Source organism: Ochotona curzoniae, unplaced genomic scaffold (assembly GCF_017591425.1).
Source record: "Ochotona curzoniae isolate NIBS_2020 unplaced genomic scaffold, NIBS_Ocur_1.0 contig_1302, whole genome shotgun sequence".
In the NCBI taxonomy this organism is placed as follows: domain Eukaryota; kingdom Metazoa; phylum Chordata; class Mammalia; order Lagomorpha; family Ochotonidae; genus Ochotona; species Ochotona curzoniae.
The window spans coordinates 8,139,855-8,167,544 of NW_024465035.1; the positions used below are offsets into that span (position 1 = coordinate 8,139,855).

Sequence of the window (27,690 nt, forward strand, 5' to 3'; positions counted from 1 at the left end):
ATAATTAGCCAGACGCGATGCTGATAAACACTTTTATTTTTTTCTTGCGGACTTCCAGTTTCCCTTTCCGTATAAATTTTAACTTACATACACGATGAAGATGTTATTAGGTATACGTGGTTTAAAATTTAACAGGGAAATGTACAAATATTGGACATATTTTCCTCAAAAAATATAAATTGCAGTAGCTCTATAAAGCAGAAAACTTCTTTTCACATGGCTTAAGGAATGTTACCTTTCTGTTAAGGATTCAAAAAGAAGTGCCACATTGGAATTGTTCTTAATGACAATCAAATTAAATAAATAATTAAAGGTGACCATTTGTATCACCTTTTTAGAAAATTTAATGAAGTCTTCTTAAATACTTGAATATAACTGTTTCGTGTTTAGATTTAGCATTCCACTATTTACCTAAAGAATCAAAGTTACCCTTCCCATATATTTTGTTTAGATCTCTAGACATCTACATTTCAGGGTAGAATGGATTAATATTACAAAACGTTCCTCACCACTGTGAGCAGCGAGAATGGACGCAGCGAGAGAGCCGAGCATGAGGCTTTTCAGAATCGGGAATTGGGACACAAAGAGAAGTGAGCCCCGGCTGCTTGGCATTCTGGGACACCACACTTTGTTATGCAAGAATCTTTTGCATTCATGCTGAGGAGAGTTTGACAAGTTAATTAATTTGTCTTTTCTCTTACCTAAGCATTCCTGCCACTCAAGTCACTCCAGCACTCCAAAGCTGTGGCTCTCTCACCAAAAACTTAGCATTCCTCTGCGGTGCCTTTTGTTTGATGAATCTAGGGCGAGAGCCGAGCAGCAGTCTGGCTCCTTGGCTGCTAGGCAGAAGAGTGAACGTTCAAGTCTACCAGTCTCCTTGCCTGCGAATCCTGTGAAATGACAGATGCTCTCCCAATGCCCCACATGCCTGGGTTTTTTTTCTTTGTTTCTTTCTTTCTTTTTTGAGTGTTTATGACAATGAGGAATTTCCTAAATGCTGCACTCAGATGAGGGACTCCTCTTGCCAAGTCTAAGGGTCGTGGAACCCTAAAACTCTGATTAAAGGGCCAACATCATGACACAGAAGGTAGAGCCGCTGCCTGTGCCTGGCCGGACAGGCGGTGGCACCCATTGGCATGAGTGTGGGCTGGATAGTGGGTTCAACTGGGTTGAGCTGGGTGTCAATGCCCATTGACGTGAAGCAGGACACATTGAATGGGATGTGGGACAGACTGGGTCAGTCTGTTACACATACTGGCAAGCATAGAAACCAGGGCTGGGAGCAGGCCCGGTGGGGATAATTGAGGGTTGCCCCTGTAAGTTATTCCAATATTCCACCCTGGACCCGGCGCCATTCCTTCTCCCTCACAGCTCACAAAATTCGCACCCCCTTCCCCAACCCCGCCCACTCACCATTCATCCCTAGGCATTCACCTGCAGACACCAATCCCCTGGGGCCTGCCCTCAGTCCCTTCCAATCCCCACCCCCCACACCTGGCAGACAAAAAGGCCCCCAGGTGCGGCTCTGTCTCTTCCTTGCTCTTCTCTAACTCTCTCCTTCCAGCCTCTCCTCTTCCCCCCCCCCCCTTTCCCCTTTTCCTGCCCCACTGGAATAAACTTCCTAAGATATCTCGTTGGGTCTGGTGTTTTCAGCTCACGGTAAAGAACCAGGTTGCGGGAATTAGCTGCGCGTAAAATATCGTAACGTCACATGAACTAGAACTCTAAACTGTTTTAAATAACAGTCCCTACTAGGCTGCTGTACTCACTGATGATTGTGCGGTGGACAGGGTTGGGCAAAATGTCTAATGTCTTGCCCCCTCCTTTTTTCTGTAATTCTGCATTTCAAATATCTATATTTTAAGTAAAAGAAAAGCCAACATAAAAAGAAAATGGATATGGGGACTGTTACCTCTACTCAACAACAGAACCAAATACAGCAGAGACCTAAATAAGAAAAACACAAATAATAAAACTGAAAGAACACGTGGGCGGGTCGGACACTCGGCTTAGCATGCCTTCTAAGGTGCCTACCAGCCACACTGGAGTGCTAGGTTTGAGCCTCAGCTCTGGCTCCGGGTACAGCTTTTTGTTAATGCAGACCTGGGAGGCCGTGGGGATGACCCGACTGGGCAGCTGTCCCCCACGTGGGCTGTGATTCTCACTTCCGGCTTCAGACCAGCACAGCTCAGCTGTCATCCACTGTGGGCTTTTTAGGAGTGACCTAGCATGTATGAACACACTCTCTCTCTCTCTCTATATATATATATATATATATCAAGTAATTTAGTTTATTCAATAAAGCATTGATAATATCAAATATGATGATTGGCTGCAGTATCTACTGGAGATAGGAGCTGAAGTTCTTTGCAAAGCTGACGTCTCTCTTAAAGCTGAAGGTACACTTGCCCTGTGGTTCAGTAACTAACCCCCAGGAGTATACCCTGGAGGAATGAGTGTATATGGCCACAAAAAGGCATTGAAGATTTGGCCCTGTGGCATTGCATATTTAATTTTAATAATCATAACATTATTAAAAGCATGGAAATCAAATATATACTATTATTGTGGTTTGGGGGATATCATATTATTCTACTGAACACTTCCTATTTTCCTTTGTTTTTCTTACCCCAAATGGTTGCTGATGGGTAGCTCTTACTTCATCAGTTGGAAACCACTGGCCTGGGCTCTGATGGAGACCTACAATGTCAGCGATCACACACTCAGCTGCTGAGGAACTAAGATTAAGGATGCCCGTTTCGCCTTATAAGGAAGCTCTAAACTAGAAAACCTGTTCCAAGAACGATGTGTTTTTTTAAACTTGTGAGATTATATATATGAACATTTTTACAGTTAGGAAAATGGAAGCCCTTGCATGTATATTTTAACAATAATCAGCACTAACAGGAATAAAATTCATGATATTCAGAATGTTCTACAAAATCTAGGCCACACCAAGCTTTGGTTCTTTGGTCATTTGATTTTCTTATGTAATTTTGAAGTTGCTTAAAGCAGTGGAGTCTCATGGAATGCTTCAGAAAAATAGCAAGTTGTATAGCTTGTATACAGAAGTAAATTTCATTGATTTTACTTATTTTGTGCTTTCAGTATAAACAGCAGGCAAGGCAGTGTATGTGGGTTTTTATATCTCCCCTCTCCAGGATTCATTTCTTTATCTATTTTTATTGGAAAGGTAGATCAGGTTTATGGAGAGAAGGAGAGACAGAGAAGATTTTGTATCTGCTGGCGCACTCTCCAAGGGGCTGCAATGGCCGGAGCTGAGCCATTGAGGCTGGAGCTTTCTTCGGGTCTCCCATGTAGGTGCAGAGGATAGCTCTGGGCTATCCTCTACTGCTTTCTCAGGCCATAAGCAGGGAGCTGGATGGGAAGTGGAGCAATGGAGACACAAACTGGCCCCCACATGGAATCATAGCACCAGCAAGGTGAGGGTTTAACTGTTTCAGCCATCATTCTGAGCCCAATATTTATTTTTCAATACTGTTTCCTTGAAATGATAGGTATTATTTAAGAGCTTGTTAAAATAAATATTTAGGGGCTGGTGCTGTGGCACAGCAGGCTAAGCTGTAGTTCATGACCCTAGTTTGAGTCCTGTCTGTTCCACTTTCGATCCAGCTCCAAGCTCATGTACGTGAGAGGCAGTGGAGGATGCATGAAGTCCTTGGGTTTCTGCTACCCATGTGGGACAGCTGAGTGGAGCCCCAGGTTCCCGGCTTCAGTCTAGCCCAGCCTTGGCTGTTGCAACCATTTGTGTGGGGTGACCCAATGGATTAAAGATCTCGCTTTTTCCTCCTCTCTGTCTTCTTTTATTTCTTCCTAGAAAAATAAATAAATGTAATGAAATAAACGTTCAGTAGTCACAGTGACTGCGTCTAGCGGAGAGCAGCCTACGGAGCTCCAGTTGGGCATCAGTCTCATGTCCCTTTGTCTGACACTCATGTCCAACCTCCGTTCCTCTAGGCAGGGGGTTGGGACGGGGAGGGTGTCAGTTGTGGGCCACATCCGGGCAAAACCTGCACTGCAACCGCTTGGACTGGATCCTTGCAGTCTGTGTCTTTCAACGGGGATACATGCATGCTATCCGCAGGGACCAGGGTGACTGGATCACCGTTCATGTATGACCAAGGGTTGGTAGAAAATAGGATGAGACTGGTACTAAGTGGCATGCTAAATCAAGCTTCCGTCTTCATTTCCTGTGGTCGCTGGTTTGAGTTCTGGCTCTTGCACTTTTGTTGCAGCTCCCTGCAGTCCTGGGAAGTCAGCGAGAACACGGCAAGGACTGGGGCCCCTGCAGGTGCACTAAGGACTGTGAAGCTCCAGCTCGCAGCTCTGGCTTTTGTGGCCATTTGGGGAATGAAGCAGCAGACCCAAGATTCTCCATCTCCTCCTCTCTGTAATCTGCCTTTCCAATAAAAATTTAAAAAAACACAAAAGTTAAGAAGTGTTCATTTCCAGGATTAAAAAAAAAAAAAGAATATGGCAAAAATTGCTAGAAAAGTCACAATAGATGCCCCCAAGTGATACTAGACGGACAGGGCTCAGACACGCTGTTTGGGAGCGTGTCCACACCTCATTACTGAGACGTAGACCCAGGGGTAAATACTTTCCTGAATTTATTTGAAATACATAAGTGCTCCTAAGTGGCTTAAGTCCTGATCAGCCTATTGCAAACTGAAATTATTCTAACTCACAAATGTGCTGATAAGACCTAACCATGAGCATCACAGCTTGGTCTAGTCTGTTTTGAATACGCCCAGAATACCTTCCTCGGCCTCCAGACGCAGTCACCAGATACAGCACGTGTCATCAACAAAAATTGAAAAACAGAACAGTCGTTTGGGTCTGCTTTCAAACCATCATGAAATTGAAAAATCTAAGTGGAATCATCTTAAATTGCAGAGCGTCTGTCGCGCACAGGAAAGAGTGGTGGCCCTTTTCAGCTTCGTCTCGTGTCACGGGGTGGAGATTAGAGGGGTTCAGGAAAGGAATTGCGGGGTCAGCTTCTCACTTAGCTTTCAACCTGCTTATTGCACAGGGACCACTGTGTTAGAGCAAGGGTTAAAGAAAAACAGACAAGCAAGGGAGTTGTTAGTAGTTCGGGCAAACTTTAACGTCTGTGGAGGTGAACAAGAACAGACTGAACTAAAAAATTTTCTTTTCTTTTTTTTTTTTTTTAGTTAAATCTGTTACAACTTCAGATGTCAATTCCAAGTCTGCAACATTGAAATTCTTTCTTACATTTTATTTTATTTTTGAGAATTGTTTTTATGTGTTTGAAAGAGTGACAGGAAAAAACGGGAAAGAGAGAGAGGGAGAGATTTTCCATCCTTTGGTTCATGGGTTTATGCCCCAAATAACTTGAACATCCGGTTCTGAATGGCGCTGGGAGCGGGAGCCAGCAATCCGCAGCTCACTCGGGTGGGCGTGGCAGGGGTCGGGGTGGGGCAGGGGCGGGGCGGGGATGGGGTGGGCCGGAGAACTTTTGTGTGAAGAATCGGGAATACCAAAACAGGAAGAACAAGTTTTTTTTCCTCAGGGATGCTCAGTGAAGGGCAACTGCTCTTTTTGTTTTATTTGATTTTTATTTGAAAGCCAGTCACAGAGGAGAGGAGGAGAAAGATACCTTTCATCAATACTTCACTTTCCAAGTGGCTGCAAAGGCCAGAGGCAGGTTCATCCCGAGCAAGGAGAAGGAGCTTCTGGTGGCAGCAGCCCGAGGCCCTCCTCTCCCTGCTGCTTTCCCAGGCCACAAGCAGGAACCAGGGCCCAAGTTAAGCAGCTGGGACAGCAACTGGTAGAAGGGCAACTAGTTTTAAGAAAGTGCAGTCTCTCTCAATCTTTCAGTTTTACATATTTTTGGGCAATTATTGAACTCCTCTGTTAATGTGAGTTGACTTATTTTTAAAAAATTTTTTTAAAGATTTATTTTTATTATTATTATTTTTTTATTGGAAAGGCGGATATACAGAGAGGAGAGACAGAGAGGAAGATCTTCTGTCCGATGATTCACTCCCCAAGTGAGTGCAACGGCCGATGCTATGCCAATCCGAAGCCAGGAGCCTCTTCTGGGTTTCCCACGTGGGTGCAGGGTCCCAAAGCTTTGGGCTGTCCTCGACTGCTTTCCCGGGCCACAGGCAGGGAGCTGGAAGGGAAGTGGGGCAGCCGGGATTAGAACCGGCGCCCATATGGGATCCCGGGCGTGCAAGGCGAGGACCTTAACCACTGCGCCACCGCGCCGGGCCCCAGCCCAGCTTATTTTTAAAATGTGAGTTTTCCTTTTTCTTCATTTTCATTTTAAGAAAAGACGAACGGGCCCTGTGCTGTAGCCTGGCTGCTGAGGTCTTCACCTTGCACGTGCCCAGGATCCCATATGGGCACCAGTTCTTATCCCAGATGCCCCACTTCCCATCCAGCTCCCTGCTTGTGGCCTGGGAAAGCACTGGTGGATGATCCAAAGCCTTGGGACCCTGCACCCGCATGGCAGACCCGGAAGAGGCTCCTGGCTCCTGGCTTTGGATTGGCTGAGCTCCAGCTATTATGGCCGCTAGGGGAGTGAATCATGGGATGGAAGATCTTCCTCTCTGTCTCTCCTCCTGTCTGCGTATCTGCCTTTCTAATAAAAATAAATAAATCTTTTTAAAAAAAAGGCTAATGGGGAAAAGTCTACCATCCTTTGGTTCATGTCCCAATGCGCATGATAGCAGGGGTTGGGACTAAGTCTGGATCTGCCAGTATTTTTCACAGGGACCCAAACACTTAAAACATTACCTACTGCGTTCCAGGATACACACGGCCAGGGACGGGAAGCACAAAGCTGTCCCTCCAGCGGGATGCGCTGTCCCAAGCGGTACCTTAATTGCTTCAACAAATGCCTGTGCTGCTTTCCTACAGTTTTATGTTTTGTTCTTTTTCTTCTCCTCCTCTTTACTGTTTCTCCTAAACACAAAGAAATCCTACTGCGCCAGAGTTCACTGAACAATATTCTCACGATCTCTATACAGGCCATTCTTCCTCACAGCTACGTGATATTCTGTACCATGACCAATACAGCCTCTGGTGATCTGCTGATTTCCTCCTATTCCTGTTTTCGAAGCTTTTGCAATTTTCTTCACGTGGCTTCTTTGCCCAAGTAAGTGATGGAGAGGTTGTAAACTGATTTTCTTGATTTTTCACTTACAATTTTTATCTGTGGATGGGAAGGCAGAGTAACAGAGAAAGGAAGAAGGTGAGAAGATCTTTCTCCACCTGCAGGTTCACTCTCTGAATAGCTGTAGCAGCCAGGGGGTGGGGGCCAGGGCAAAGCCAGGAAGCAGGAATCCCACCTGGGCCTCCCATGTGGATGGCCCAGGATCAAGAACTTGGACCGCCATTTACTGTTTTCTCGGTCGTTTCAGCACAAACGCTGGATGGGAAGCACAGTGGCTGGGACCCCCCGCGTGGTCCTCACTTCTGCAGTGCCCCGTGCAGAGCCCACCCAGTGTCTCAGCAGCCTGGTGACGGGGTGTCAGCAAGCCTTCTGATTCCTTCACCCTTTCTGGCACTCACAGCAGACGCTGTCTAGGTCTGGAAATTGTAGGTCTTGAGCCTAAGGCAGTGACACCCAGCACCCAGGGTTCTCAGGGCAGGTTGAAACGAGGTAGGCTACTTCTGCCTCAAAACCTCCTTAACCAGCACCAGAGGAGAAGGGAGGAGCGGGCCGAGTTAATATTAAACCCCGGGCTTTCCCCCAGCATCTTGTTGAGAGATTTTTTCCAGTTTTACAGAAAGCAGAACCCACTCCCGAGACTGTACCATTACGCTATGCTTTGCTGTATCATATCTTTATTCAGGAGCTCTTTTGCCAGGCATGGAACACCCACCTCTCTCATTTTTCAGCACGTCTCGAAGTACGATGCATTTGGAGGCATCATGACCACACCCCAAAACTTTTAGCGTGAGCACCGTTTATCAGAGTTACTGGCTATGATTTTTTTTTTTTTTTTTAATATTTGAGCTCCTGTTCGCACCCAATAAATACTCAGATTGCAAGTTAACCACTCCATCATGTCGGCAAACGGCTATAGGATGGAAACCAAACCCGTATCAGTATCTGCTAATGTCACGGTGCTTTAGTTTGATCGGAGACTGTCAGCCTGCAGAGATGAGGATGGCGACATACCTTCAGCACAGCTGGGACGAGGGAGAGAAGCACCCTAAACTAGGAAAGGAAGCAGTGGGCGCAGTCAGCATTGCAGCAGGTCAGGGAAAGGTGTCTAGCTCGCTGGCTGCTCTCCTCTGTACAGCGCCCTGCCAAGGTGCCCAGGACAGCAGTGGGGCATGGCTCAAGCTCCCGGGCCTCTGTACCCACTTAGGGAAACACGGGTGGGGTTCCTGGCTCCTGCTCATTGTTGCCATTTGGGGAGGGAACTATAGGGCAGAGGATATGGGAATCTCACTCCTCTCCCTTTCTCTCCATAAATGTACCCTTCCAATAACTATCACATCCTTTAGAAGAGAAGAAAAGAAAGAAAGAAAGAGCAGGCAGCACGGAGGTTAACCGTGCGGATAGGAGGGATGGGTCGATGCCTCAGCCCTCAGCCCACCCCAGCTGGCTGAGTGTGTCTCCTTTTGCACTGCTTAAATGGACAGATTATTTTTCTTCCCAATTTTACAAATCACTGTGTATTAAAAGTGAAAAGAACAAAAAAAAAAAAAAAAAAACAGACAGGGAAGGGATAGAGAAAATGGCCCGAGAAGGGAAGGACAGCCCTTAAGGAGCGCTGGAGGCGAGCTATAAAGCTTGCAAGGAATGTGATAACAGGCACTCCATGGCCCACATTGCGTCTGATGACACTGGCGCTGATAAAGTAGGCCACCTGAGTGTGCAGCCCTGCAATGTGAAACTGAAACACGTGACTCCTGCCACTACAGACACAGCAGTCTCCCATCAGCGACAATGAAAACAACAGCTTTTAACACTGAAAACTCATGAGGGCTGCTTAAAAAAAATTTTTTTTTTTAAAGTTTGATGCCAGGTTCAGTTCTCAAGACTAAGCATTCAGCTGAATCTTTCTTTCCTGACTCCCATGCACGCTGGTGGGATCAGTTTTGAAAATTCTTTAACATTATGGAAAGCAGCAACAGATTTTTAAGCCTATATCCAGAGATGAACCTGCTAATAAACTTTGTTTGCAAACTTTTACCACCGCCTATAATTCTGACAGTGATTTTTAGACAATTATTGCTTTAACTACCTGCACCTTTAAAACAAAAATTACAGCAAAGGGTCTTTTTCATTGTTTATTTTTTTTTTCCTGGAAGATATGGTTCAGAAATTGGCTTAGGAAGAAAATGTTGTTAACTTGTAAGAAAAGTTTAGCAGGACGTATTTTAAAAGAGAAACGGCAAACACTGTCTTTATTTCGGTGCATTACTAACAAAGAAAACGACTAGCGTGGACGGGTACTTTTCAAAAAAATATATATGCATTTATACATATATATATATATGTTTTTTGCGTCCGGGTCCAGCTAAGGCGGAGGAAGTCTGCTCCTCTCCGAGCCAGGGAGGAACCGGGCGGGGAGGACAGATGACTGGGCGGTGCCCTGTGCCCCTGCTCGGGAGCCCTGGGGTCGCCCGGGGGCCCGCCTAGGGGGAGGGCGGCCAGCAGGTGCCTGGGCCGCAAGCCGTGTCCCCACCCTCGGCTTCACCCTCACCACACCCCGAGACCCGCTTCGCCCCCTGGCGGTGGAGGCGCCCGGGGCTGGGAGGTGGAGGACGAGGTGGAGGTGGACGAGGTGGTGCTGGTGTTTGGTTGGGGGGGGGGCGCCAGCTCAGAGCCGGCCCGCGCCCCTCGCCCGGTGCGCCTGGCACTCGGCGGCGCGCGGCCCTGCCCTCCCCTCCCCCGCTCCCCTCAGGAACGTGGCGGCGGCCGCGGGGAGCGAGCCGGGGAGGGCGTGTGGCGGCGGCCGGGGAGCCGCTAGTTCCCTCCCTCCCGGGGGAAGCTGCGCCGCCGCCGCCGCCAGCGCGCGGGCCGCGGCCGGGGCGAGCCGGGCGGGCAGGGCGGGGAGGGGGGTGGGCGCAGGGCGGGAGGGCCTGGGGGAGGGTCTCGCTCGCCCTCTCGCTCGCTCTCTCGCTCGTTCTCTCGCGTTCTCTCTCTCTCCCGACGACCCGGAGAGCCCGAGACAAGAGGGAGACCCTGGCGGCGGCGCCCGCCCCTCTGCGCGCCTCCTGCGGTGCTCCGGGGCCGGCATGTCCGAGGCCGGCGGGGCCGGGCAGGGCGGCTGCGGGCCGGGGAACGGGCCCGGGACGCTGCCCCCGCAGCCGGCCGCACCGCCGCCCGCGCCCCCGCACGGCTGCTCGTCGGGGGCCTGCGGGCCGGCGACGGCCGTGGCTGCGGCGGGCACGGCCGAAGGACCGGGAGGCGGCGGCTCGGCCCGGATCGCCGTCAAGAAGGCGCAGCTGCGCTCCGCTCCGCGGGCCAAGAAACTGGAGAAACTCGGAGTGTACTCCGCCTGCAAGGTGGGTGCGCGCTCGCCCGCGCCCGGGGCGGCCGCGAGGGGTCGGGGGGTGGCCCCCTCGGCGGGGACCCCCGGCCCGCCCCGCCCCCGCTCCCGCCTCCCGCTCCGGGCCGCTGCACCGCGGAAGTGCTGCTGTCGCCCTGGCCCCAGTCGCTGCTCCTCGGACCCGAGTGCCTGTGCGGCTCCAAGAAGGATGGGGAGTGGGGGGGGGGGGGGGCTCGCCACCTCGGAGACCCTTCCCCTCTTGGTTCCCTCCCGCCGCCCCCACCCCCTCAGCGCCGCTAGAGTTCCCGGGATACTGTGGGGTTTAGCGGCTCTGTAGGAGTTCGCCAGAGACACTTTGGCGCGAGTGGAGCCGCGCTCCCGAGGAGGCGACGGCTGCGGCCAGGGGAACATTTTTTTTTGGGGGGGAGCTATCTGTCCCCTCTGCTCTCGCCGATGTCCCGGTGTTGCCCTGGGGAGGAGTCGATTGTTCGGGCAGGGGTGAAGGGCCCGAGGACGCTTCCCGGACTCCTGGTCCTCGGAGGCAGCTGACGGAAAGGGACTTGTGGGGTGAGCAGGGTGGGCACCGCCGGAGGCGAGGGTCCTGTGGCGCCTGGCGCCCCAGGCAGAGGGGCGGAGGCGGTGAGGCGCGCGGTGACAGCCCTGTCATTATGGTATTATTACTTGTTTAGTTAAAACGCTGTCCCAGCTGCTGGGGGCGGGGGGGGGGGGAGGCCGGGGGATTGGATTTGGCAAGGGGGCGGGGAGGGCAGCCCAGCGCGACGGTTTGGAGGACGCTCGTTTCCTGCCATGCCCTGTCCAGGCCAGCTGTGGCACCCCCAGCTGCAGCTCCAGATGTGGGGCGGCGCTCGCAGGGTGGGGGGACTGCCTGCCCGCGGCCGCGGGGTAAGGCTGGCCCTGCGCTGGCGGCGGCCGCTTTGTTTTGACAGGGTGACAGCTGAGCGGGGCGGGGACTTGGCCTTGCCAGCTCTGCTGCGGCCTGTGGCCCGGGCTCGCCAGAGCCACAGTCACACGCACACACCTCCCTTCTCTCTCCCGCCTGCCCGCTTCCAACAGGGTCAAGTGCCCCGCTTCCGGATTCCCACACCCCTCCTGCCTGCAGTGGCACGTCTAGGTTTTTCCCACAAGGATTCTTAATCCTGCTACAATCCCTGTCTGGGACTTTTTTTTTTTAAAGTATTGGCAAGAAATTATGGGCTCACGCTCTGCCCGCTTGCTTACGTAGAGGGTCTACTGTGGGTCTTGAACTGTTCAGGCCGTGTTTCTGGAATGAATGGAGACGCTGGCCTGGTGCTTCTCAAACTCTGATGTGTTTAGGAGTTCTGTGGATCTGGCTCAGCAGGTGTTGTTGGGGGCGGGGGGGGGGCTGAAGTCTGCTTTTCTAGCAAGCTCAGGAGTGATGCTGTGCTTGTCCCACCTGAGCTAGGTGGGGGACCCGGAGTGCTTACTGGCCCCCTTTTGTTTTCAGAAAGGGAGGAATGGGAATCGCGAAAGTATAATGCCCTGTGCTGGGTATTTCTGGTGAAGGAATGCGGGGAAACGGTTGGTTACGGAGGCTGATGAGTGCCCACCAGGAGTGCGGTGAGCAGGAAGGTGGGGTGAGCTGTGCGCAAGACCAAGAGCAGGTTCAGCTGCTGCGTCCACGCTGGGCTCCTGTAGGAGCGGTGTCAGCTCAGGGTTTTCATCCTGACTTCGTTTTTAGATTTATTTACTAGGTTTGCATCTCTAGCCACCTCTTTTCCCAACTTCCTTAAAAGTTGGAAACTTTTAAGCTGTTCTCTTAAAATCGTAAAACTTTGTCCAAGTTTTGGGTCTAAGACTGCCAGCATCCATGCCCTGTGGTTGTGATTCTTTCAAATTTGTTCTAGAAGTGTTGATAATTTCAGACCTTCCGGGTCACAGTTCATAACCAAACTTATAGGAAGCCAAAAATCTCTTATTAAATGCTCTCTTCCTGCTGCGGGGGCCTCTGCAGGTGTCTGATTTTATTGAAGCATCTGTTCGGTAAATATTTAGAGGAGTCCTGCTTAGTACCAGCCAGTGGGCGAGGAGCTGGGACCTGGACTTCCAGATCTCGTCCCTTTTGAGTACTGGGCACGTTTTGTTTTTGTGTGTGTGTGTGTGGTCAGATGCATGCCTGTGCCAGGGGGCAATGAAGAAGTGGCACTGAAGTTCAGGAAAGCCTGCTCTCAGAGCTGGCCAGTTGGTAAGGCCGAAGCAAGGGAAGGTGGGAAAGCCTTGGAGGAGCTCACGGTGACTGCTGAAGACCTTTGCTGAGTGGAGTGGGTGGGGTGAAGTCTAGTGCAGAAACCGAAAGCAGTTCTGAAAACTTGGAGCTGAGCCAGCCCCAGTCAGCCTTCCATTGGCTGGGGCCACTGGCCTGGGGGAGGAGAGTGCCAAGGGGGCACTGGCCTGGGGGCGGAGGGAGGGTGCCAAGGGGGCACTGGGGATTCCAGGAATCTTAACCTGCGGGGGAATGTCTCAGCTTGGCTTCCCTCTTTTCTAACTTGGCTTGGTTAGGTAGCAGGGGGTGCAAGGCTGCAGAATCTACACTTGATGTAGTTCCTGCCCCCGGACTCCTGGCTCTGCTTTTGCTACCAGCTCCTTGACAAATGGGAGAGAGTAGAGAGGTTAAGGGGATGGATGAGGTGGCACCTAGGGGCTATTGAAAGAAAATAGATAAGGCTTTTGTCTTCCCAGACACCACAGAAGAGGACCTGGTTCCCAGCCAGAGTGCCACACCCTGCAGAGTGGGGGTGGGGCGGGGAGAAACTTGTTTTGCAGGATCGGGGTAGAGTTCTTTGAACTGTGTCCTGGCAAAGGTTGCTTGTGTGTGACACGGCCAGAGTGATGAGAAAAATGTGGATGTGACAGTGCTAGGTCCCTCTGTTGGACCCTCTGCAAGACCTCCCACCGCCTGGCTCCTGCCAGGTGTGACCCTGCTACAGGATCCCGAGAACAAGGGCCCTGTCCACCCCAGGACTGTTGCACATGCCGTCCCCGGAGATGGACGGCTCCTTCCCTCTCTTCCAGCGCTTCCCTTGGGTCTCGGATTCCTTGCCTTTCCTTTACTCCCCCAGCCAGCCTTCCCGTCAGAAATTGTCCATCCAGGTGCTCCTATCAGAATTTGTAGTTCAACGTGGCTATCGGATGTGTTTAGCATCTCTGGTAGATGCTGAGTGATGTGGTTGTTGACTGACGGGAGGAATCGGCCGTTGTGTAAGGTTCGCTCGACTGCCTCTTGGCTGAGGTATCCCACAGGTGTTGAGGGATTGGGTTTTTAGTGTGACCAAAGGGGGGAAAAGCCTCAAGTCATTGAGGAGCTCAGATCTGGATCTCCTTAGAGTAAGATGTAACTTGTCTACTAACTTAAAAACTGGAGGCAAGGCAGCGAGGTGTGGTGGTTAAAACTCAGGCCGCCGGGTGTGGAGTCCTGAGTTGGAATTGTGGGTATCTGGTGGTGTGACCTTGAACAAGAACTCATTTTAGCCCCCACTGCAGCCTCCGCTGCTTTTTTTTTTTGTGAATTCAGGCTGTCTCCTTGTGGCACAGTAGTGAGGCTTTAAAATGAGCTGACCCGGGTATCCTGCAAGCTCGGGGACGGGAGAGGCTGCTGATGCGGTGGGAGGAAGGGCTCTGGCCGTGGTCTGGAATCCCAGCCCTGTGGGATCTCGGACACACGTCACTTCATTTTTATTTTTCCATGAGCCTCCATGGTTGCATCTGTGAAATGGTAGGCATAATTTTAGCCTTGAAGTAGAAGAGGAAAAACTCCCCCGAAACGCTGGGCCAGTGCTGGCTGCCCTGAATCAAATGGTGCTTTAAGTGTGTGTCTGAGACCGTGGCCACAAAACCTTTGTGGAGAAGCCACTTGCTTCCATTCGGGACCAGACTTTGTGGGCCACTGGGGCAAAGAAGTACGGGATTGTTCTCCATTAAAAAAAAAATTGACAGTTTAGGAGGTAGAAGGAACACTGCAAAATGTGCAGAGATGCCACTGGAAGGTGCAAAATATTCTGCTGGGCAAGGATAGTGGATCCCGCGCTGGAGGAAGCAGCCTGGCTGGGGAGAGTGCCGGGGGTGGCTTTTATTTGTCCAGAGAGCTGCCAGCTCCTGGAGCGGTGGCTCTCACCCAGGAGCTCTTTAGCCCCCTAGGGGACACGTGACGCTGTCTAGAGACATTTTCAGTCGCTTGTGGTTGGGGGAGGGCGTGCTGCTGGCAGCTGGGTGAGGCTAGGCCGGAGATGTTGCTAAACACGCCACTGCACTGGCCAGCGCCCCACATCAAAGAATGATCTGGCCTCAAATGCCAGTCGTGCAGAAATTGAGAAACCATGCTGTAGAAAGTTGTATTGTCCCGTAAGGTTATACAAATGCTTTGCACCACAGGAAAAAGAATCAATGCTTTTAATGTGAACTTAAGTAGCTTCCAAAATCTGGAAAATTTTTGTGTATCATGGCATAATTTTTAAAACAGCTCTGTTGTGCTGAGACTTAGCAACTGAAGTGTGTGGTCACATGCTTTTGAGTACATGTGTGTAGTTATGTGTCCATCGCCATTGTCCAATTGTCATCTCTCACTCCACTCACGTTTCCTCAGGCCATGAATGCCTTTTTTTTTAAAAAAGATTTATTTTATTTTATTTTACAAAGTCAGGTATACAGAGAGGAGGAGAGACAGGGGAAGATCTTCCATCCGATGATTCACTCCCCAAGTGGCCACAGCTGCCAGTGCTGCGCCAATCCGAAGCCGGGAACCAGGAACTTCCTCCAGGTCTCCCACGCGGGTGCAGGGTCCCAAAGCTTTGGGCTATCCTTGACTGCTTTCCCAAACCACAAGCAGGGAGCTGGATGGGAAGTGGAGCTGCCGGGATTAGAACCGGCGCCCGTATGGGATCCCGGGTGTTCAAGGCAAGGACTTTAGGCGCTAGGCCACGCTGCTGGGCCCCACGAATACCTTTTTAAGGTGATATTGGTATCCACTGATGACTAGTTTGCTGTGGCTCACTGTAGCCACATGAATCTATAGGACACAATTATTTCATGTGTGGTGACATCTTTAAAAGGCATTAAGTATCATGGAGCCAGGCACACAGAGGAAAAATATATCCTCTGGCAGGCACAATACAGAAAAACCAGAGTGAAATTTAATTCCGTGCCCTCATAAATTTTCAGGGAAGATGGAAATTCAAGCCTGCTAAGCCTTCAGATTACAATTTGTAGTTTTATATAACCGAGAAAGTAGTTTATAGGGCAGAGCAGAGTCCCCATCGGCTGAGGACTGCTTTGTTTTAGGGAGCCTGTGCTTGTAAACAGGTTTGGGGGGTAGGGGGAAGGGCAGCGTTGTTGAAAGTTTTTTTTTTAGCTGCTCCCCCCCCCCCCAAGTTTGAAACTCAGTTGCCTATGCATCTTGGCCAGATTTAGTGCTGTGGTTTTCAGGTAGGTCCACAGACTGACCTGCTACAGGAAGCATTGAGCGTGAAGCAGACACCCGCCCATGGGATGCCTTGCCGCGGTCAGCCCGTGTGCTGCTCAGGAGAAAGATGTGAACCCTCACGGTGGGACCAGTAAATGGTGGATTTGCCAGGCTCAGTGGCTTTTGAGAGAAAGGTAGCTGTTTCCACTTGGAGCTGTTGTTTTCCAGCAGAAGCGTGGTGACTGCACAGCGGGTACACCAGCTGCCTGTCTCTTGTGGAGAAGACCAGCCCCCGGCATTCTTTGGTAGCTCCTGCCGTGCTGGGTGCTGGGTACCCTTGGGCTGCTTCTTGCCTGCTCTGCTTGTGTTTCCTCTTGGTCAGGTGGGTGCTCCACTGCGTTGCTGTGAGGTGAAGTAATTGAGTATATGAGAAAGCTCTTGGAAATGGGCCTTCCACGAGTGTCTGCTTTATTATTATTACTACTATTATTATTAAGATTTGTTTATTTTCATTGGAAACACAGATTTACAGAGAGGAGATTCAGAGAGAAAAATCTTCCATCTGCTGGTTCACACCCCAAGTGGCCACAACAGCTGGACCAGAGTTGATCTGAAGCCAGGAGCCAGGAGCTTCTTCCAGGTCTCCCACGCAGGTGCAGGGTCTCAAAGTGCTGGGCCGTCCTTAACTGCTTTCCCAGACCACAAGCAGGGAGCTGGATGGAAAGTGGAGCTGCTGGGACAAGAACCGGCGCCCGTATGGGATCCCAGCACGTGTGTAGCCATCTCATGCCGGGCCCTGTTTATTTATTTACTTATTTGGAAAGCAATTCATTGATGACAGTTTACGTTTTGCCCAAGTGTTTTACTTCACATTGTTTGATTCCTCTACTTGGTAAGAGGAGGGTCAAGTTGAGGGGCCAACAGGGAGAGGAGACCCAAGAGGTCAGGTGGTTTGGCCGAGCTGGAGAGGTTGCTCGGGAACCTCCTCACAACACACGTTCGTGAAGTCGCCAAAGCTCTCTCCTGGGTGGAGGGGGTCACTGTGCTGCCAGGTGGTCCCTACACAGAATTGCAGTTGTTTCAAGTTTTCTGCTGCTCTTATTTGACATTGATCTTGCTGCTATTGAGAAGTATATTGCAGACCATGAAGTAAACAAAACGAGCATCCCGTCTGGCTGGCCCAGGACACACATGATTGTAGTCAGATCCTTGATTGTGTGAGACGAGCGTTTGGTGCAGCTCCAGGAGCTCTGCTTGGGGATTGGGGCTGTGTTGCAGCTGCTAAGGAAAGCCCTGCCTCGTGTGCCAGCATCCCATGTAAGCACTGAGGCATGACCGGTCTGCTCCTTGCTAATGTACCTGCAAAACCAGCAGGGAATGACTGAAGTGCTAGGGAGGTCGGCCTGGCTACCTTAGCTTCAGATTGGCCCGGGTTGGGCCATCACAGCCATGTGGGGAGTTAACCACCAGAGGGAACATCTCTGTCTCTCATGTCATTTCACCTTTCCAATTAAATAGTTATTATTATTATTATTTTTAAAAAAGGTCCCACTTGGGTTCCCATATCCCATATTAGGCTGTCTTGAGTCCCAGCTCTATTGTTCCATTCCAGCTTCCTGGCGAATGAGTGTCCTGGGGGCAGTAGGGAATGGCTTTTGTTGTCGTTGAGTCCTTGCCACCCTTGTGGGGGACCTGGGAGCAGTGCCTGTGGCAGACGTGGGGACTGAACCAGCATGTGGAAGTGCTCTTCTGTCCGCCTCTGCGTTTCAGATATTGTTAAATGATTCAAACAATACGTTTGCAGCTCCGTGAATTCTTACATATAAAAGCACATCCAGAATGCATGGAAAGGAAATGGAAAGAAGAATTTTGAAATCCCATGTGGAGTTTTTTCATAATATGCATTTTCTGTGAATTTTAAGGATCCTTCATATGCACAGATTTTAATATCTTGAACCAAAATAAACATCTTTTAATTCTATCTTCCACCAACTTTTACAAGTGCCCTTATGCTTGTGTGTCTGTGCCACCACCCTGCAGATAAAGGGTGGGCATAGTTTCAGGTGCTCCTCATGGAGCCCTCTGCCCACTCTGGCAAGCCTTACGGTGGCTTGTACTACCAGAGTCATCTTGTGTGCTCTTCAGTTTCCTATAAACGGGATCATATGGTATGAACAATTTGTGTCTGGCTTCTTTCTCTCAGTGTTCTGTCTGTGAGATGCATCCATGCTGTGGAGGGTTAGGTTGTAAAGACACATGCTTTAAAATTTAAAAACAAGTGAAAATTGTCAACTCTTTTTTTTTTTTTTTAAAGATTTGTTTTTGTTGGAAAGCCAGATTTACAGAGAGAAGGATATGCAGAGAGAAAGGTCTTCCGTCCTCTGGTTCGCTCCCAAGGTGGCCGCAATGGGCTGGGGCCCAACTGATCCAAATCCAAGACCGGGAGCTTCTTCCTGGCCTTCCACACAGGTGCTGGGTCCCAAGGCTTTGGGCAGTCCTCGGCTGTTTTCCCAGGCTACAAGGAGGGAGCCGAAAGGGATGTGGAACAGCCGGGACACGTATCAGTGCCCACATGGGATCCCAGCGTGTGCAAGATGAGGATTTAGCCACTGAGCCATCACGCTGGGCCCAAGATTTGCCAACTCTTTTCAGGATGAATGAAATTCACTGGATGTGGATGGTTTCATAGACTGTTAATTAGGTCTAGAAAGGGTGGGCGTTGGGTGTTCATGTATAGTGGGAAGAACTCCCGAACAGGTGTAGGGACAGGAGGTCAAGGCATGATTGACCAAGGTGATGCAGATGAGGAATGGAGTGGAGGCGAGGCAGAGTGATGGGGGTGTGGAGGAGGGGCACAGATGATGTCACACTGGATGAAACGTCCACCAGGCACGATCCTTCTCCTCCCCTCTGCCTCCTCGAGTCCGTTCTGGTGTCTTTTCTGTAGAATAGCCTTGGGAAGGCACTGGCTCTGGCAGGTGCTTGGAATGATTTTCACAGTGTATTAGGCAGCTGTCCAGAAGCGTACCTGTTGAGAGTGACAGCACATTTTCTTACCAGGCTGCGTCAGAAGGCGGTGCCTCCTGTGCGATGTTGGCCTGGTTGGTGGAGGTGCTGGGAGGAGATCCCTCAGCCCCAGGCTGGGCAGAACTACCTGCTCAGGCCTCCAGACTCCACCTCCTCCTCAGAGTGGCAATGAGAGATATACGCATTACCACATGCCTTCCTGCAGTTCTCTGATACCAGCTGTGCCCCCTGAAAACTAGGATTGACTATAAAAGATGAGCTTGTTCGGGGGGGGGGTTCCTGGGGACCCTCCATCTCGAAGGAAATGTCTTCTGTAACAGATGAATTCCAGATAGGATCTTCTTCCTGCTGTCACTTTAGAGTCTGTACGCATTTGCACACACATGGGTTGTTCTCTCCGTTGCAGTTGGTCTTCATTGAAATGCAATTCCAGGGGCGACTTCCGAAGACACCTGTTCAGGGAGCGACTAGGGGGGCTTGTGTGGTATCTTGACACCTGGTTACACAACTGAAGAAGCATCCTTTGTAGAGTGGAGTCGCTTAGATCTGTGGTTACCCTCTGCTTTGTGCACTCTTCTCTGACTGTATCTGTCTTGTTCTCAAGCTGCCTTGTGGTCTGTTCTCAGATTCAAATGCCAGCTTCTCTCCTCGTCTCCTCCGCACCCAGCACTTCACAATCTTTGTCTGTTGTAGTTTATTTTACTGCACTTGTGAATTTGAGAGGTAGAGAGATGGTGGGAGAGTAGGGATTTTTATTTTTTAATCCACTGGTTCATTTCCTAAATGCACACAGTGGTCTCTGCTGGGTCAAGGCCCAGCGAGGAGCTGAGAACTCTAGCCAGGTTTGGGTAGCTGGAAAGCAGTGACGTGAGACGCCATCCTTGCCTCCCAGCATGCACACTGGCTGGATGCTGGAGTCAGGAGCCAGAGCTGAGAAGTGCAAATCCAGCACTGATACGGGACGTCCCGTCCTTGCTCCTCTGCTTTCAGTTCTTGCCTGATTCCCCTAGGACCATGGGATTACTTGGCTGGCTTTGTGTCCCAGGTAGACTGTGTCTCCACACAGTAGGTATGCAATGCATTCCTGTTACATAAAGGGTAGTTTTATATTCACTTGTTAATATCGGGAAAAAGGAAATTATCTTTGCAAATGCAGGAACTGAGGCTAACGGAAGGTGGATGATGCCCCACAAGGTCTGTAGCGAGGCACCCTCCATGGCAGCTAGAACCCCATCTGCCTGTAGCCACCTGTAGTGCCTGGTGGCTCACTAGGCACCTGCTGAAGAGCCTCGTTTCTTTGATGGTTTGCATGCTTCTGTGGCAGGATCAGCCAGAGTTGAATTTCACAAAGGTGTCAGTAGCATTTCAAGAGCAACATGTTAAAACCCATAAAGTGAGAAAAAGCTCCTAGCATGTACTCTCCAAATTTGTCTTATATTAGTGAGTGACAAAAAAAAAATGTGTATCAAGATGTTTCTTACTACTTTTTTTTTTTTTTTGCTTTGCTGCCCATTTTTAAGTAAAGTCCTGATTTTTTTCTTTAATAATCTGTTCTTTGGTTGGGGCTTGTTATTTTCTTAAACAGGATGAGTGTGTTTATTTTGGGAAGACTTGTGAAAGCGCTCTCCGATGATCCAGCTGGAATGGTGTATCACCTAATCTCCCAGGAGGCTTAGAGTAATCTCTTCAGTGACCTAAGCCAAGACAAGTGGGACTGCCTCTATTAGATTCCACTCTGTCGCTGTCCTAATCAGAACCCATACATGGCAGGCTCTGGGTTTGGCGGTGTTTGCCAGGCTCCTGTGGAATGCTGGAGATTCCAGAAGAACAGGGAGGAGACCTGAGTCAAAGCACACTGCTGATGGTGGCAGTGCTAATTTGCATTGGCTTTAACAAGCTGGTGTTGAAACTGGATGGCACAATGCCAGGGAAGCCAAGGTCAGCATACTCTGAAATAACAAAGTGAGTCATGTAACCCGGGATTTGCACATACCCACAGGACTACCTGACTCACCGCACCTCGTCATGGACATCTGTTGGTCAGGTCTGTGCCTGGCTGGTGTTTGCTACTTGCATTCAAGGAAACGAAAGCCGCAGAGGAGCTCCGTGTTTTGCTACGGAAGACAGATGTTGGGGTGGCTCAGCGGCGCTGGAGGGGAAGGAGGCTATTAGAGTCAGTATTCATGCCTCAAGTTATTGCAGAGAGAAGTGGAAGCAGGTGGAGAGGACGCCCAGCCAGGGCGAGTGAACAGAGCAAAACCGAGCAGAGAAGCAAAACTGAGAGAGCAAGACTCAGCCTGAGTTGGGACACGGGTCTGTGCACCAGGCTGCCTGAGGTGGCTTCTGATGTGCCACGTTCTGGCTGCGTGACCATGGGGAGGTTATTCACCCATGGAAGCCTCAGGTTTCGTGGCTGTTAAAATGGAGATGGCAATAATGTCTGCTTTCACCCCATCACTCAACACTGTTATTTAAAGTGGCTAGCATTGATTGTCATGGGTTAGGGGGTGGGAGAGAGAGAGAGAGAGATGATGACCCCGTGACAGATGGATTCTTATTCTTGCAGATTGCTTTCTGATTTCTGGTAGCAGAAACAAATTATAGACAATAACCTTCTGGGTTATTGCCTGGAAGAAAACCCTGATTTTGTTTGTGTTTCTATAGCTTTTGTTATTCTAGGATTTCATACAAGTGGTGTCACAAAGTGCATACTCTTCTTTTGCTCAGCATAATATGCTTGCAATCTATCCACTGTAGGGAGGCACTGCAGTTTATTGTTCATTCACCTGGTAGGGACAACCGCACTGTTTCCAGTGGCTGCAAGTTAGATTTGTGTCTTCCAGTGAGTCCTCTGGCTGCTCCGAGAAGAATAAACCATGGAAAAAATAGAGGTAGACAAAGAGGACCAGGTCGGAGTTACTGAAATGTCGATATAACTGGTGGTGGTACAAGGCCAGGAAAAGTGCTAAGTTGGAGTTGTTATGAAGCAAGAAGCAGCAGCATTTAATTTCTTGTAGGAAAAGAGATCAAGGAAAGACAGAAATAAAGGATGATGTGTCCATTATTATTTAGGGAATCTGATTGTTCCATTTACCAAGATGGAGACACCTGTGAGAGAAGCCAGGTTGGGATGAGAAGTCAGAAGTGAGAGAAGTGAGAATTCTTTAGAGATGTTTAAGTAGATATGCCTGTTAATAGTGAAGTGTTATTTTGATGATTAAAATGAGATGATTCTTTTAGCAGTTTGATGCAGAGTTTGGGACATTTTTCTAAGTGCTTTAGGGATATTAGCTACTGTTACAGTTAAAAGCAGTGTTAACTCATAATGATTAGTTTTTTTTTTTTTTTAAAGATTTATTTTTATTATTTTTTCATTGGAAAGGCGGATATACAGAGAGGAGAGACAGAGAGGAAGATCTTCCGTCCGATGATTCACTCCCCAGGCGGCCGCAGCAGCTGGAGCTGAGCCAATCCGAAGCCAGGAGCCTCTTCCGGGTCTCCCACGCGGGTGCAGGGTCCCAAAGCTTTGGGCCGTCCTCGACTGCTTTCCCGGGCCACAGGCAGGGAGCTGGAAGGGAAGTGGGGCCGCCGGGATTAGAACCGGCGCCCATATGGGATCCCGGGCATGCAAGGCGAGGACCTTTAACCACTTGCGCCACCGCGCCGGGCCCCATAATGATTAGTTTTAATAATGAGATAAAGGGGAAAAACAGCCAAAGAGAATCAGTGGGAAGTAGTGTTAGGTTATGAAGCAATCCAGTTTACAAGGGCTAGCATTTCAGGTACCAATTTTGAGGGAAATGCTTTTGGTAATGGTGTCTTTGCGTGGTAAGAAGGAAGAGGCGCAAGCTGTTCCACAGTTCTGTTTTGGTGTTGGCTCCTTTGCCAGCTGGGTGAGCTCAGGAAGGCCACACCCCTCGCCTAAGCATTGAATTACTGTTCCTGCAGAGTTGTTGGGAGGGAAAAGCAAGATGATTTGCGCTGCAGTTGCTGTTGGAAGTATCAGACACCCGTGCTTGATGCTGTGGAAGTGCTGGGTGACATGAGCTGGTGTTAGCTGGAGGGTTGGAAGTGGAAGATATTAGAAGAGAGGAGAGAGAGAAAGAGAGAGAGAGTATTTCTTCTAAATAGCCAATCAGGGCCTGGACTGGGCCCTGGCTTGAGAGTCGAGAATGTATAAATCTGAGAAACTTTGAAAAAGCAAGATGGCCCTGCATGATGGTTTTGAGTGCAGAAGTGTTAAGTCTTAAGGAGTGCAGTGTCTGTAAGGGAAACAGGATAGTTGCCGAAGGGTTCTTGAAGTACACGCCAGGGCTACAAGATGCAGGCTGTCAGAATACGGGCTGCTCATTGGGCTTCGCAGGTGGAGATGGTTCTGTGTGTTTGTCACCCTCCCAGATCATGGCTGGGGCCACGAGAACGGGAGTTGTCCACAGCAACAACACGGAAGGCACTGTTTGTTTTGCTTGTCCCCGAGGAGTGCATGCCAGAACCACAGGCTGAAGGGTGAAAAAAAAAAAAACCGCCAGTCAGCTGGGTGTTTGAGCTGTTCAGTGCCAGCCAAGCCGTTGGAGCCGTCCTTCCCTGTTGTTGAAGACGGAGCTGGCTGTTTCGAACTGGCTGCCTTGGCAACTTCCAGGGTGGAATGTATGTGTATGAAAAGAAATCATCTTGCTTTTAGAGTTCCGGGGCACTGAGGACACCCCAAAGCCCTCCCCGGGGTGATACATGATAGGGCTTGGTTCTGAAGAAGTGACTCAGGTGTCATGGAGTCGGGCTAGCCCTTAGGCCACTTGGTAGTGGAAGGGAATATTCCAGGATGTTGAGTTGGCCCTAGTTACTCATAGGCACAAAAGCCCCTTCCCACAGGAGTCCTGTGAGCTGGATGTCGCAGTAACCACGAAGAGCTGGCGGGATGCATTCTGAATAGAGTGTTTGTACTGGGATTGTTTTGCCTTGGTCATTTTTTTCCTGAGGCTTTCTATTCTCTTTTGCCATTTTCTTTTTTTTAATGTCTTTTTTTCTTTTTTAAAATTGGCTATTTTTTAAAAAAAAATTATTTGAGGGAGAGAGCTTGCATTTACTGGTTCACTCCCCTCCTCCTTTGCTTTGGCTTGCAATCGCCAAAGCTGGGAACCAGGAACCTCACCCACTTCTCGCACAGCAGTTGCAGGGACCCACTGCCTTTCCTGTCAGAGGCTGCATGGGGAGTGGAGTTAGGACTCGAACCCCAGCCTCCTGCTCTGGAGTGTGGCTGTCCCGAGTGGAGTCTTAGCTGCTGCTGCACGTGCCCATCCCTGCACTTCCCGTGACTCTGCCTGGCCACTGCAGCAGCTTTCCGGAGTCTTCAGAGATGCTCCTGCAGTGAATTATCTCCCTGGTGATCTTTCCCCCTCTTCCAGTTCCACTTAGATTCACTTCCGGTAGCTTTGCTCCCCTGACGGAGCCCTGCCCCTCCCTCCCCCAACTCTATTCTACTCAGATTCCAGTTGCAAGTCATGACTTTGTGGAGGTCTGCAGGCCCCGCCTGTATTGCTGTGTGAGCTGAAAGGGCTGGAGGGATTGGAAGGTGGACACCAAGCAAAGGATTATTTAGCCATTTTGAACTTCATTTGAATATGAAGAGCTAAAGTGAACCCAGGGTGGGGAAAGTGGAATTGCACCCATCATGCTATCTTTATCCTTTCAAACATTTCCTATTCAAAGACTGGTCCTTAGGAGGGAACTTTTTAGAAATGCAGAATCCACAGCCCCACCCTAATCTACAGGCCTGGGGGTGTGGGCGGTCTACCTGGTAAAAGGTGACCTGGAAGGTGGTTTGGGAAACACTGCTCCACCTCACAGCAGTGTTATTCCAATTGCTGGCTTGTCCTGCAAGCTGTACATAGTTGATTCCAGATGTTGTTGCGTTAAAATAAGATGAGAAGATAATCTTCAGGGCGGTACCTGTACGCAAGGAGAATCCGAGCTGTTCCTTATTTGCACGTGAACGTGTAAACACTGGCTCCCTAGGTCCATCCTCGTCCTCCATTTCGCTCCCCACTCCCTAACTATTGCCAGAAACGCTCGTTCTCGCCTCTGAAGCCCTCTGGAGAAGGGTGTCTGACTTTTCATAAAGCAAATCAAGGAGGGGCACTAGATACACTATTCTGAAATTCACCTTAGACTCCAACTTGGCCCTAACAAGTTAATGACAAGACCAGAAAGCTATGAATGTCAGCAAGTCAGAGGCGAAAGTGAATGCTAGCCACCTTGTTCTTTATTATTAGAAAGTTGTAATTGTCTCAAAGTCTCCATTCATTTGAAAAACAGGGCAACCTACTTAATGGCCCTTGTCATTTGCTCTTAAGATAGATTCTGAAAGGAAAGGTGTGGCCACCCAGAAGCAGTAGCTGCTTTGTTGACTGCTCCGTGAGCTTACAGGAAGATTCCTAAGTACTGGTGTGCCCACACGTGTGCGTGTTTCAAATGTAGCTTAGTAATTAAGCTTACTTATGTTAGCAACAGTTCTAGGACAGAAGTTGGGGGAAACTGCACAGCCTCCATCTTTGAAAATGCTAGTTAATTGTTTGAAATTCTTGACTTGTTTAAAAACCTTTTTGAGTTATAAAATCCTAAAATTATGCCTTTTTTTTTTAAAGAGGCTTTATTGGGAGGACGTGGGGTGTAGTGGAACAGGTTGAACCCCGCGTCGTCATCCAGCATCTCAGACTTTTCCTTCTCTCTGCTGCTGCAGGACAGACCTGGCAGCCGGGGACCCGGAGCCTGCAGGCGGGCACTCTGGTCAGCTTGCTGATGCCCTGGGCTGGCACGTCCTTGATGTCCTTGCCATGCAGCTCTCTGATGACCCTGTTGAGTGTCATCATCATCTGCCTCAGTGCCCGCACTGTCAGGATCTCCTTGACGTCCTTGGTGCTGGGCAAGGCATTGCCCCTGAGGGCGGCCAGCTGGTAGGAGGTGATGGAGGGCATGCAGCGGCAGTCTTCCTCACGCTTGTATCCTCTGCCACTGTGGAAAGCAAATTATCTAGTTTTAAGTGTTCATAATACAATTTTAAAATAGGGCCCAGCACTGTAACCTAAATAAATCTCAGATTTATTTTATTTTCATTGGAGAGACAGAGAGGAAGATCTTCTGTCTGATGATTCACTCCCCAAATGGGGAGCCAGGAACTTCCTCCGGGTCTCCTATGTGGGTGCAGGGTCCCAAGGCCTTGAGCCATTCTCGACTGCTTTCCCAAGCCACAAGTAGGAGCTGTGGATAGGAAGTGGGACAGCCGGGATTAGAACCAGCGCCCATAAGGGATCCTTACACATTCAAGGTGAGGACTTTAGTTGCTAGGCTATTGCGCAGCACCCAATAAAATCTTATAAAACAAATTAACTATACATTATAGTTTTCAGCGCAGTCTACTCTGTAAAGTTCTCTGTCACTTCCATAAGATCCTAGTGTCCAGTTGCAGTCAGGATGACTCCCATCCTCAGATGACGCTGGTCTGCTTTCAATAGATCTGCCTTTTCTGAACATTTATATAAAAATAGAAATATACATATAAGGGGTATGTAGTCTTTTAAGGCTGGCTTCTTTCTTAAGATTGATTTATTTTTTATCAGAAAATGGGTCTATTTTTATGCAGAAAAGGAGAGACAGAGAAAGATCTTCCATCTGCTGGTTCACTTACCGAGGGGCTGCAGTGGCTGGAGCTAAGACGATCTGAAGCCAGGAGCCAGGAGCCAGGAGCTAGTAGCTTCCTCTGGGACTCACACAGGTGCAGGGTCCCACGGCTCTGGACCGTCCTCGACTGCTTTCCCAGGCCACACGCAGGGAGCTGGATGGGAAGTGGAGCAGCCGGGACTTGAACTAGTGCCTGTATACATGGGATAATTTTAGTATTTTTTTAGGGATTGTTTTATTTATTTGTTAGGAATAGCATTGCCAGCCTTTGCATACATGTTTTTCTTTCTCTTGAATACATTTGCCAGGTAATGTGGTAAATTTATGTTTAGCCGTTGAAGTATTTGCAGCTACTTTGAGAAATTGTGACACAAGGCTTATAGCATAAAATTTAACCACTTTTAAGCGTGTAGTTCTGTGGCATGAAGAAATTCACCTTGTTGTGCAACTATCACAGAATGTTTCTGTCTTGCAAACCTGAAACTCTGCACTCATTAAACAATAATCTCTCTCCCCTCCCCCTGTCCTTCCAACTCCATTGGCAACCACCAGTTCTCTCTCTATGAGTTTGAATACCTTGTGTAAATGGAGTTGCAACAGTATTTGTTCTTTGCTTATTTCACGTTTTGTAATACCCTTAATTTCCGTTTTTTTTTTTTTTTAAGGTGAAAACTCCTTTGCCTAATTGAGTACTATGTCTCCTTTATCCATTCATCTTCAGGGAATGTTCGGGTTGTTTCTACCTTTTGGCCGTTGAGCTCAGGCTGGAGGAATATGGATGTACAGATATCTCTTGACTTCCTGCTTTCATTTTTTTGGACATATATCCTGATTGTAGGATCATAGGGCAGTTTATTTATTTGAAACTCAGAGAGAAACTGACGCCTGTCATTTGCTTGGTCACTGCTCATGTATCTGGGAAGTCAAGCAGATGTTCTCTGTAGGTGAGCAGGACGTAACACCTGACACGCTAACCCTGCCTCCCAGTGGAGTCATCAGGCCGTGGAGTCAGGACCAGAGCTGGTATGTGAATCCAGGCACTCTGCTGTCGGA

At 49.4% G+C, this 27,690-nt stretch overlaps 1 protein-coding gene across 4 annotated transcripts in view; it reads left to right on the plus strand.

Annotated features, from left to right (window-relative positions):
• Nucleotides 1-10,159: 10,159 nt before the first annotated feature.
• The window catches only part of KAT2B (lysine acetyltransferase 2B), an 83,090-nt gene continuing 65,559 nt past the window's right edge, over nt 10,160-27,690 (plus strand). For 3 of the 4 annotated variants that reach the window (XR_005881930.1, XM_040963535.1, XM_040963527.1), the window contains exon 1: nt 10,234-10,518. Coding sequence is in view for 3 of the 4 variants with exons in the window: in XM_040963535.1 (XP_040819469.1) it covers nt 10,249-10,518 (270 nt within the window). In the remaining variant the exon portion in view is untranslated. Of the gene's footprint in view, nt 10,519-27,690 lie in introns of all 4 variants that reach the window. The other variant, XM_040963518.1, reaches the window with a different exon arrangement.